General features: G+C 40.6%; 1 protein-coding gene across 1 annotated transcript in view; it reads right to left on the minus strand.

Moving 5' to 3' along the window:
• SPAG5 (sperm associated antigen 5) overlaps positions 1–12510 on the minus strand; it is a 958852-nt gene that overhangs the window by 846131 nt on the left and 100211 nt on the right. Inside the window, exon 4 of the mRNA XM_044054398.1 lies at positions 3538–3703. Within this exon, the coding sequence (XP_043910333.1) occupies positions 3538–3703 (166 nt within the window). The remainder of the gene's footprint in view (positions 1–3537; positions 3704–12510) is intronic.

Here is a 12510-nt window from a genome sequence, read left to right on the forward strand (position 1 = left end):
TATCTTTTGAGATGTTCACCTCTCACTGCTGTTCTGTAGATGCCATCGGCACTTCTGCCCTCTCAGACGCATTCAATACTACTTCCGCCGTCAACATGTTCCGCAAAAACTGTCCCTCCTGACCACGCTCTTCCCTCGGCCAAGTGAAGATATTCCCAGTACGAAAATCGGATCTGTCTCTAACGATTTTATCAATTTTGACCTTCAGTAATTTACTCTCATAGAGAGCAAGCAAATTTAGAATGTCCTCTATATAAAAATCTAAGACATCCATCGAATATTCTTTAAGTAATTCATTATACATCCTATTAATAGAGTCAATCAGATTCAACATTTCCCTTTCTGCTGCTGAAATTAGCAGACGTAAATAGCTGTAACTAGTTTGTAAATTATTTTGCTGGTAGTTCCACACAGATGGCTGATGAGATTATAGAACTGGATTTACCTACCTCTGTTTTAAAATCTAATACCCGGAGTATTAAGCTGCAACACTATTTGTCCAGCATTGGAGAAGCAGCAAATCCACTGGTGAACTGTAAAGAGACATCAGAGGAGAAAAGAGGTGACAATTTTGATGTTATAGCTTTGAAAACAAAACTCTTCAGCCTTGAGAAGGAACTGTATAAGTTAAAGAGAAGTCAATTTCAGAAATATCACCTCGAGGTATGTCTGTCTTTGTGAACAATCTTGGTGCAGCTGATAGTCTAAAGGGTAAGGCAGAGAACTAATAATGTGATCCAGTCATACAAAGCCTAAAATGCCTGAAGTCCAGGTAAGTAAGAATATGATGAAAAATATCTTTTAAATGTAGTGTTACCAAGAAACGTGAATGTGGAAGAAGAAGTAACAGTTTGTGAAGTGAAATCATTTTAAACTTGGGCACTATCGCAAACAAGTTTAGGAAAGAACAATCCAGAACTGGTCTCCAAGCATTTTCTCTCTTTGGTACTAAAACCATAGTTGAATAAAAACCTTTCCCACCCAGGAAAGAGGAATGGGTTCTATCACCCTGATAGCATGTGATGAATGACATGGAGAAGTAAGAGACTGGTCTGGTGGATTAGGGGATTACCCCCTGGAAGAGAGGAATTTCCTTCCCGTTTCATCTGTAACCGTGCGGAATGACCGTCAGAACACCTTTGTCTGAAACAATCTATTTCCAAAGAGAAAAGTGGAATTCAGACTTTCTAGAAGGGAAATAGCATTGTCAGGATGGGGGCACGGTCCCTTAAAAGCCACTCTGACTTGGACTGTCCTTGAGTTCGGGAGGTTTCAGAATTCCTTTTGGAGCCCCCTTGCCATTTCCTCTTAAACATTTGTTTACCTGCATATTTGTACTGCTTTTATCACACTTTTTGATCACCTCTGAGGCACAGGGGCCAAAAACTAAATCTCTATCCAAAGGTGAATTTAAAATCTGATTTTTCATATCATCTGGAAAGCTCTGGAAATGCAGTCCGGCAAACCTCAAAACGGAACCAGTGGCTATAGCCCTGGAAGAGGGGCTCAGTCATACATGCACTGTAACAATGAGTGGTGACTTGTACAATAGAAGTAACTAAATTATTTAAAGCATATTTTTCCCTCACAAGAAGAAACTGCAGACAAAACATTTCTCATAGTTTCACTATTAGAACAAACTAACACATGAGACCGAGAATCAAACTTGTAGAAGCATACACTATCCCGATCAGAAAGAGTAGGATTGGAATTAATTAAATGCTTAGCAGTAGGATTAACTAAAGCTACTGGGTCAGGTTTAGTGTAGAAATACTAAAAAAAAAAAAGAGGAACTTTATACACCCCTGCCTTTTTAAGGGCAGCTCGATGACTAGCAGGAAAATTGCAGGCAGTAGCACATGTGCGCGCACACATACACACACCCTCCAGACTGACAGAATTGGAGGAATGGGTGAAGGTTCTGTAAATTACTTCTGCAACAGCTCAATGTATTTTCTGAAGGACTGAGAAACCTCAGTGTTCTCACACTTAAAACTCTGTCAACTTCTGGAAATCATCTCAGAGAAAGAGAAATGTCCATAAAGAGATTCAGAAACTAATTCTGAATAATACATCTGAGGAGAAAACTGGCTTGAGTAAATTTTTAAAACTTCCAGAAGGCATCTTATTCCTCCTACTGGGAGGGGATTACACGCACTCTACTAGATGATTAACCTTGGTACTCTTTCATGGTACACCTATGGGGATGATGGCTAGAATAAATTGTCTGCACTTGCTACTATGCAGGTACATTTAACCCATATGTAATGCTTCATTGCCTCAAAAGTAGGATTTGGGGATCTTAAGGTAGGTCTGCTTCTCAGTTTTGGGACAGTGACAGTGGGCATGTGTCAAATGATATTAGTGCTCAAGCAGAAACATTTGAAATTTTAAGATCAGTGAGTAATGGCGCAAGGAGGATATACCCACATTCTACTTATCACAGAATGTTCCATGAAGTAAAACCAATACATTTAGATAGCTCCATCATCTGGCTGCTGGTTAAGTAATATACGAATAATCTAGATGTACAGAAATGGAAATAAAATCTTGTGCACCAAGAAAATCTCTTAACAGTCAATGAAGCGCACACACAGTAGCGTAAAAATATTTTGCTTGTGCATTTACTGTTTCGCCCTCTCTTGAAGAATGCTCCTGGCTTTATTTGAACCCTGAAGTACACATATCTTTCCAACTAAGAACACAGCTCCGTTCATAACTTTGTTAAAAAAAAAAATAAAAAAAATAAAACTTGGTATGCATGAAAGAGGAACAATTTTCAGAAGCGCGCACAGCTGAAACAAGACCATCATACAAGCAAACCCCTTTTAAATGTATTCAACAAATACTAAAGGCAGGTTTTAAAATTGCACATTAGCAAAGTGGACTTGTCTTTCTATGCAGCTAGAGCAAAGCATATCTGATATTAGTTAAGTTGCTCTCGATTAAGATGGGATGAAAATTATAAGATCAGACATAAATCTTGTTCAACAGGAGACAAGAAGGGTTTTCCTTTAACCAAAGCCCTTAAAAGTGTGGCACCTTCACTGAACCTCATAAAAATTGGCAGTATTCTTCATAGGATTGCAAGGTAATGGTTTCTCCGTTTCTTGAATTCTTTCTTAACTATTAATCATACTTTATTTAAATATTAATATAAAGACTCATGATTTTTGCATTGTGATCATTGATGAAAAAGTATATACCATGTTACTGTGCCTCACATACAATAAACATTTTTTTCTTCTTTATAACCAGGACACTGTCTTGTTTACTTAATTTTAACACATTTACAGTTTTGTTTGAAAACTATGTATTATGTGTTTACTTGAGACTTAAGAAATGGTTCATGTGGTCCAGACAAAGGTCACGAACAGAAATACTGAAACGATTAGCATATTTTCCTTACATCAGTGAAACTGCCTTCTTGTCTGATAAGGGTACCCTAAAGTTTTTTGTGCTCTTAATTTTTATCATATGATGCAGTCGTAGGTAATTATTGAAACATGCAAATAAACCAACACTAACTGCCAATACCTTTTGCGTGTTCGTCTGCACTGAGCTAATGAGATCTTGAAGCTTCTCTTTAATCTTGCTCAACTCCAAGGAACAATTTCTCATTTCTCTACCCAATTTCAACAGCATGAAGCGCGCTTCTGCCTTTGTACAGTCTAATTCTTCCTGAAGGGCATCCCGTTCTCTCCTAGAGGAAAGACATTAACTCGGCAGTTATTCTAGAAAGGGATTAAATGGTCCAAGTGACCAGTCTCCAGCATTAATACAGTAAAATATAGTTTCATCAGCTTAAAGGAGCAAATTTACAAATACAGTCGTGTACACTTACCATAAATGTAGATGTTTGAGTGTATTCACTGTTGCAGTCATTACATTTGGGTAATCTGCTTGCAGGTTGCCGTTAGTTGGCCTGATTATCAAAGTCTTGGGTCCTGCGTCGGTTGCTGTCCCTTCTTCCATGACGTCAGGTAGTCAGTGGTATAAAACATGCAGCCAATGCCATTACATCAGTTTTTCTTGCCCCAGATGTCAGATGCCCCCAAAATGGGGAGCAATATATATATATATATCATACATACATACACGCACACACGCACACACACACTTAAAAACCACAAAAATACACCTCCAAACCTAAGCAAATACACCAAAAAGGCTTTTAAGCATAGTAAAAGAAAGTAGAGGTATAGTAAGAGAAAAAAACAGGGGGCTGGAGGGTGGGTAACCAGGACTGCAACAGTGAATACACTCAAACATCTACATTTATGCTAAGTGTACACAACTGTACTATGTTTTTCGTGTTTCACTGTTGCAGTCATTACATTTGGGTAGAATCCCAAAGCTATGATTGGGAGGATGGATTTATACAGCATTAGGAGCAGCTATAAGGCCCTGCAGGACAGCAGTGGCAAAGCCAGCTCTGGATTTAGAGAAGAGCGGTAAATGGTAATGTTTGGTGAAAGTATGAACTGAGCTCCAGGTAGCAGCTTCTAGAACGTCTCTGGTAGGAACCCCTCTGAGAAAGGCTGCAGAAGTAGATGCAGCCCTGGTGGAGTGAGACCTAATCCCCTTGGGGATAGGTTTACCATGGTGCATATAGCAGAAACAAATACAATGGCTTATCCATTTGGAAAATAGTCTGCTTAGAAATAGCCTTTCCCTCTGCCTGTGTAGCAAATGCTACCAGTAGTTTTTCAGATTTTCTTAGATATTTTGTCCTGTTTAAGTATAATCTAAGTTGTTTGTGTACATCCAATGAATGTAGAATCCGCTCACCCTTGTTCTGTGGATTGGGGAAGAAAGTTGGCAGATGAATGGTCTGATTAAGAGCCACACTGGATACCACCTTAGGCATGAAAGATGGATTGGTCCTGAGAGCCACCCTGTCCGCATGAAAAATAATGAAAGGCTCCACTGCCATAAGAGCCTGTAATTCTGAAATCCTTCTAACTGAAGTGACTGCTAAAAGGAAAGCTGTTTTCCAGGAGAGAAATTTTAGGTCAGCAGTAGCAGTTGGCTCAAAAGGAGGGAGAGTGAGTTTTTCCAAAACAAAATTGAGGTCCCATGCAGGAGATGGTGCTCCCCTGGGAGGTCTTAAATTTTTGGTCTCTCTGAGATACTGCTTTAACAGAGGATGAGAGAAGAGGGGAGGTTCTGTGTTGTAATGAGCTGAAATGGCAGAGGCATGGATTTTTATGGAAGAAAAGGATAGGCCCTTGTGAAGCATCTCAGTTAAGTATTGCAGAATTTGAGGAATATCGGGCATTGCTGTGCTTATTCCTTGTGATTGGTTCCAGGCACAGAATCTTTTCCATTTGTCAGCATAAGATTTTCTAGTGCTAGGTCTTCTAGCCTCCAAAATGACATCCATGACTGGTTTGCTGAGGGATGCCAAGGGTAAAATTAGTTAATTAGCCACACTGCAAGATTCAAAGTTTGGAGCTGTGTGCGCAGAATTTTGTAGACCTGCTGAGACAGTAGGTAAAGGTGTCTGAGGCAGGTGCCACGGACGAAGGTGTGACACATTGCACAGGAGTGAGTACCAGTGCTGGCGAGGCCAGTCTGGAGCAATTAGAATCATTTTTGGTTTGTCGTGTTTGACTTTTAGTAGAACTTTGGAGAGCAGAGGAAGAGGGGGAAAAGCATAGACTGATGGGGCATCCACTTTCCAAGCTTTTTTGTGATTAATTCTTGTGCAGAATTTGTCCAATTGAAAGTTCTGGGGTGAGGCAAAAAGATCTATGTTTGGGTTACCCCATTTGCTTGTCAACATGTTGAAAACTTGTGGTTCCAGTTTCCATTCGTGTGGGTCCATTAGATTTCTGCTTAGTTCGTCTGCCAGGGTATTTTTAGCTTTCCTGGCAGGAATTGAGCTTGTAGTTGTATCTGATAGGTCAAGGCCGTGTTCCACAACGCCATGGCTAGTCTGCAAAGGGGGTAGGAATGTGTACCCCCCTGCTTGTTTATGTGCCACATAACAGTGGTGTTGTCTGTCTTTATCAGTAGCTGTCCTGGATGAAGGCAGTCCTTGAAGGCTGTCAGAGCATTCTGAACAGCTAGCATTTCTTTCTGATTGATATGTAGGTGCATTTGAGTTGGGCTCCATTTCCCCTGAATGCACTTCCCTGCCAGATGAGCCCCCCCAAGCATAGTCTGATGTGTCTTTTGTTAGGGTTTGGGTGGCAGGGGGTAGAGTGAATGGCAGCCCCTTGTTTTGGTGGCAGGCCTCTGCCCACCATAGGAACTCTAGTTGCAGGCAAGGTATAATAGGAATCATTGTTTCCAGGCTGTGACAATGTTGACTCCATAAACTTTTTAAGTACCACTGAAGTTTCCTCATATGCAGTCTTGCATATGGAATTAGAAGAATGTGGGAGGCCACGTACCCCAAGGCCTGCAGAATTTGTCTTGCAGATAAGCAGGGTTTTTGTGGCCACCTGTTTGAAGTAAGTCATCAACTGAATTTGCTTTTCTGGCATAAGGTAAGTCATTTGGGCAGTTGTATTCAAGCTTGCAACGAGGAATGTAATTTTTTGAGAGGGTACCAGTTGTGATTTCTTTTTGTTTATAGTGTACCCTAGACAAATTAGAACCCTTTTTACAAACGCCAAATGCTTTAGAAGAATTTCCTAGTTTTCTGCCCGAATTAGACAATCGTCCAGGTATGGATATATTTGAATGTTTCTTTGCCTGCAAAATGCAATTACTGGTGCCAGGCACCACTTTGTGAAGACCCTCGGCGCAGTAGATAAGCCAAAGGGCAGTGCAGAGAACTGGCAATGCAAGTGGCCTGATTTGAAGCAGAGGTATCTTCCGCAAGATTCCCTGATTGGGATATGCAGGTAAGCCTCTTTTAAGTCTAAAGTTACCAACCAGGCATCTTTGCCTAGCACAGGTAGTAACTGTTGAAGAGTCAGCATCTTGAATTTTGGTATGTCCAGAAATGTGTTTAGAGTGGATAAGTCCAGAATTGGATGCCGTGATTTGTCTTTTCTGGGTACCAGGAAAAGTCTGGAATAGAAACCTTGTCCCTTTTCCTCTTCTGGTACTGGTTGAATAGCCCCCATGTTCATGAGGGATAGAATGTGTTTCTGGGCCTCTGCCCACTGATTTGGAGGCAAATCTCGCCATCCGTTTGGGATTGGCAACATGTGGAAGTGAAATCTGTATCCCTGGGATACTATATTTAAAACCCATTTGTCCTGGGTAATAAGTTGCCAGTTTCCTGCATGAAGTGCTAGTTTTCCCCCCAAAGGGGCGGCTAAGATGCAAGTGCTTGGTGATCGTAGAGGGAAGTCATTGAGACTGTTTACCATTGGGAGGTGCCTTGTTGCTTCCAGATTTGGAGGTGGAGGCACCCCCCACTGTTTTGTTCTAAAAGTCCCTTGTGACTGAAACCTGGAGCCTTTGGAATGTCTTGATTTGACTTGAGCGGCTCTCGAGGGGACTGGAAAGGACCAGTTCTTAGTAGGTCAGTGCCTACTAAATCTTGGAGGTTGCACTTGTAAGAAATCTTTCACAGTCTGCATAGATTTAGCTTTATCTTCCATCTTTTTTAACACTTCTTTAGCCTTATTACCAAAGAGACGGTCCTGTTGTAAGGGAGCATCCAATAATTTTGCTTTAACATGGTCAGGCAGAGTTTGCTCTTTGAGCCAAGCATGCCTTCTTAGCACAGATCCAGTTACAGCAGCCCTGCAAGAGGCCTCCAAGGAATCAAAACCACATTGCAAAGTATGTTTTCCAACTTGTTCAGCTGAATGCAGTAAGTCCTGCAATTCTTTATTTTCCACAGAGTCAGAGATTAACATCATTTTCTGTTTAAGTAGTCCCATGATATGCTGTTGATATTTAAGCATATGAAATTGACAGTTTAAAGCCCTGATTGCAAAGGTTGCAGATGTGTAAACCTTCTTACCCCCATCTATACAACGCCTTGGAATCTCTATCAGAACGAGTAGGATTTTTGGCAGAAGAGGCCTTAATGCCCTTGGGACCCTGAGAAATGGTTTCAGGATCAGCAACAGTGTTTTTGAAAAGGAATTTATGGGAGTCAGGAACCCTGTAGTATCTGTCTGGCTTACAAGGAGCCGGAGGCAGAGAATCAGGAGTCATACTTGATTCTGAAAAAACAACATCAACAATGTCTAGAATGGGAGGTATAGCCAAAGACCTATGCTGAGGAAAAAGAAAATCCCTAAGTCTCTTTTTAGATTCAGAGAAATCCTGACTTTACCAGGGGAAATGTTCCCTTAAGGCATGTAAAGTTTCCCCAAAAGAAAAATCCTCCGGGGGGAGAGGCAGAAGGAATGGAATCCTCAGCATCAGAGTCCTCATAAGTCGGAATAGACGAATCCTCATTAGAAGAGTCAGAAGAAATAGAATCCTGGTCAGAAGATTCATAATCAATGTCTTGCCTAAGCCTCTTAGAAGGAGGGGGGGGGGGTTGGCTACCCCTGATCAGAGTAATTAAATCTTCAGCCATTTTGATCATTTGTTTTTTTTTTAGGCATAGGGGCCTGCACATGTGGCCCAGGCATCGGTTTTTTAGACATAGATTTAGATTATGGCCTTAGTTTTGAAGATGGCTTCAGTCTAATATACAAATCTGTAGGCCTGAAAACACCCTCAGAAGCCGGTGCCTGCACAGCGGCTCCAGACCCATCTAAGGTAGAGACATCCACGGGTTCCATAATTGAAGCATCTCTCAGCATACCAGACTCCGAATGGGTGTCAGTAGAGGCCTGCGAATCAGACGTAGCGGGTATCAGGGGCTGCAAAAGTGCCTCATTTAGTATAGGCGAACCGGCGACTGGCTTAGGAGAAGTGTCATCGGTTTTGGACCTCGATGAAATGTCTGTCTTTTTCTTTGCGTTTTTTAGGTATTCCAGTAGTCGGATTCCTAACAGATGACATTTCTGGATAGTTAAATCTTGAGCCAAAATATTTAGAAGCAAAAATATACAGATGTTTAATCGTGCGTTGATTAAATTTAGCACAAAACGGACAGCAAGGCACATTGTGGTCAGGGCCTAGGCAAGGAATACAGTACAAATGAAAATCCTTGAGGTATTTGCTTTCCACAAGTAATGCTATTATTAACTTTAACTGACATCGATAAGGAGCAAGAAAAAAATTTCCCCAATGGGGTACTTCGCTTTTAGTTCTAAAATTCAAACGAAAATTTCAGGAGTTGGCCGATCAGCACTTGCGAACTGCTTCTGCTTCGGGCACCACACGGCAAGAAAGACTGATGTAATGGCGTCAGATGCATGCTTTTTACCCCTGATGACCTGATGCCATGGAAGAAGGGACAGAAACCGACGCAGGACCCAAGACTTTGTTAATCAGGCCGACTGAGGGCAACCAGCCAGCAGATTACCGAAATGTAATGACTGCAACAGTGAAACACGAAGAACATCTGCACTCACGATAAAGGTAAGCTTTCAAGAAACAACCTTCAACAGGTAGCATATATGACTTAAAATCATCTAGCTTTCTATTTCAAGCAAAACTTTTCTCTGCATACCATTGGTGTGGATTTTTCCACATTATCAGCACTTGGATGATTTCTGAACAAACAGGACATAATAAATAAAGCAAATGCTTTAATTCTGGCATCAGTGAATGAAGACACTAGTATGAAGTACACTAACAATGGCCTCTGGTGTAGAATATCGCTCAAATGTAGAACTATCATGCTACTAGATATTGCCTACGGACTTCCCCTTAGGTACTGCATGATGTAGAAGGCTGCTGCTCCCTGGTGGTGTTTTTATAGTATTGTCATTGTTAGGAAAAGTAGTTTTTTGCCCATTCAACTGCAAACCTCTGAAAAGTAGGTTATTTCTTTACTTACATGTAATTAGTCTTGCCATGTGTTTGTGACTAGGACACCTTTAGTTATATGTTTTTAATTGTAAAACCTAGTGATTCCTGCTCAGGCTGCACATTTCAGGACAAGCTAATAGAACGTACATTACTCTTATAATAGCAAGAACAGTAAAAGCTATGAATTATCCACTATTAAGCATACTTAGCTCTTGCAAAAGTTTGAAGTAACTGCAGCACTCCAAGCTTACTGCTCTAAATTTATGGTGAAATTAACTTGAAAGTAGTTGATACAGAGAGCATTATTGCCTGGCCTACATCTCTTATTGGCAATGCTGAATGTTAGAGCGGTTTCTATTTTTTTTTAATAACTGCATTGCTTGTAAATACTAGTGTTTATGAGCATGGCAGTCGCTGTTAAGTGCTTTGAGCCTGCTATTTTGTCACAACTGTAAAGCTGATATACATGGCTAACGTATAGAAGCTGTGCCAGGCACACATTTCAGTGACTTTGTATTGTGTCTAAGGTGATTTTATTTTGAACTTGATAAATCCAGAAAAAGACATTTCTGAGTTGAGGAACATTGAGTCAGGTTAAAGTCTTTTCAGGATATAAAATTAATGAAGATAATGAAGGCTAAAACCGTAAATTTTATCACACAAATTGGTTCAGCAATACCCATATTTATGGGGACTCGATAACAGGAAGTATTTAGGAGTATGGATTAAAAATGCTGCTGTTAGGGCAGCTAAGGGATATGTGGAAGAGACTAAAAAAATGCAAAAACTGAGAAACAGTAAGCTATTTTTTTTAAATGGATAGCAAGGTACAAGTAGTGAAAATGCTTCAAAGTCCTTTTAGTTTTATATACAGGTCAGGCATACTTTTATCAACCAGAGAAGTTGAATAAAGAGATGAAGGAATTTATCTGGGAGTACAAAATGGAAAGAGTTAAATGGGATAAGTTGATCTTCCCAATAGAAAGTACAGTTGTGCAAGTTGAACTCATCATAACAGTAGATGTTCAGATGAATACTGCTTCAGTAAGTAGCCTTGGCTATACAGGTTATATCCTGCAAAGGCTATAACATCTGGCCAACTTTAATGTGTCCAAACTATCAAGCAGCTCAAGCTGAGCTGACTAAAATACAAGTTTGGGTGTGAAGCTCTTCAGAGTTTTCTGGCCAGCAGAGAGGGAGGCTGAGCCTTGAAAGGACTATGCTAGGAACACAAAATGTATAAATGTCCACATCCTGGCATAAAATAATACACCAAAAAACGAGGATAGATGGAGGGAGGGCTACTGCAGCAGTGATCATTCAAACATCTGCTGTTAAGGTAAATTCAACTTACACAACTGCACTATGTTCATACTGATGACTGCTTCAGCACCCCTAGCTAAATGGGTACATTACCTCAGCAAATACATTACGGAGATCGAATGAGAAGTGTAAAGGAGCCCCTAGAGAATGGTTTTAGCAAAGCTTTATCTAGACCTAGAGAAGGAATCAAGCTTATTCTTCGTAAAAGTATGTACTGAGGACGAAGTAACAACTTCTAGATTCCAGCCCTTTACAAAAAGCCATGAATGAAGCCAAGATCCTCTAAGAGTGGGCCTTGACCCTACTTGGAATAGTCTTGTTATGGTGGGTATAACAAAAGGTAATAACCTTGACACCCCTTTGAAAATAGACTGTTTTGAAACAAGTTGCCTCTTCCTACAGTCACAAGAAATAAACTGATCCGAAAGATTACTTCTGATAAGATAGTACCAAAGTTGTCTGTGGACATCAAGTTATGGAGTATTCTTTCTCCCTCATTTCTAGGTTTAGGAAAGAAAACAGGGAGAAGGATAGTTTGGCTTAAAGCAAACTTGGATAACACTTCAGACATAAAAGGATTAGTTATCAAATAAACCCTTTCCCTATATAAATAAGGTAGGGCTGACTCCTAAAAGCTTTCAACTCGGATACCCTTTTTTTGCAGAGGTCAGAACAACCAGTAAAACTGTTCTCTATAGAAACTCAAGTCAATTCGATTAGCTGATTCAAATACAGCAAGTGTCAACTTCTCTAACACAAAGTTAATATCTTATGGAGGGGGCCACCGGTTTTCTAGGAAGCCTCTTATGCAAACCTCCTTTCAACAATAACACGAGAAAACCTTTTCCACTCGCCAGTGTATAATTTTCTAGTAGCAGGCTTTCTTGCCTCCATTAGTAACTGCTGCACGTTCTCAGTAAACAGATGCTTAAAAGAAATTAAGACCCTCATCATCCAGGCAGTCAACTGAAGATGACTGATGGTGAGTAGGTCCAGTCTGCGAGGAAGCTTGTGGTAATTGCTCCTGGCTATTTTCAAAAAAAAAATGGACAACTACAGCTGTCTGGGCCAGAAGGAAGTCAACACAATGTTCTTAAGGGATTCCTTCTGTATATTCAGAAGTGCCCTGGATATTAGTGGAAGAGGTAGAAAAGCATACAGAAACATTCCTATCCAGGGAAAAGAATAAGCATCTGTGTTACAGGCCTTCTTGCATAGAGTCCTGGAACAGAATCTTGCCAGTTGATTGTTCAGACAGGAGGCTAACAGATCTACTTGTGGAACGCCCCAAAGAGGGATCAAATCTTGGAAGACCCCTGATCTAGTTTCCATTTGTGAGGT

Source organism: Protopterus annectens, chromosome 13.part0 (assembly GCF_019279795.1).
Source record: "Protopterus annectens isolate FY-2018-M chromosome 13.part0, PAN1.0, whole genome shotgun sequence".
Taxonomy (NCBI): domain Eukaryota; kingdom Metazoa; phylum Chordata; order Ceratodontiformes; family Protopteridae; genus Protopterus; species Protopterus annectens.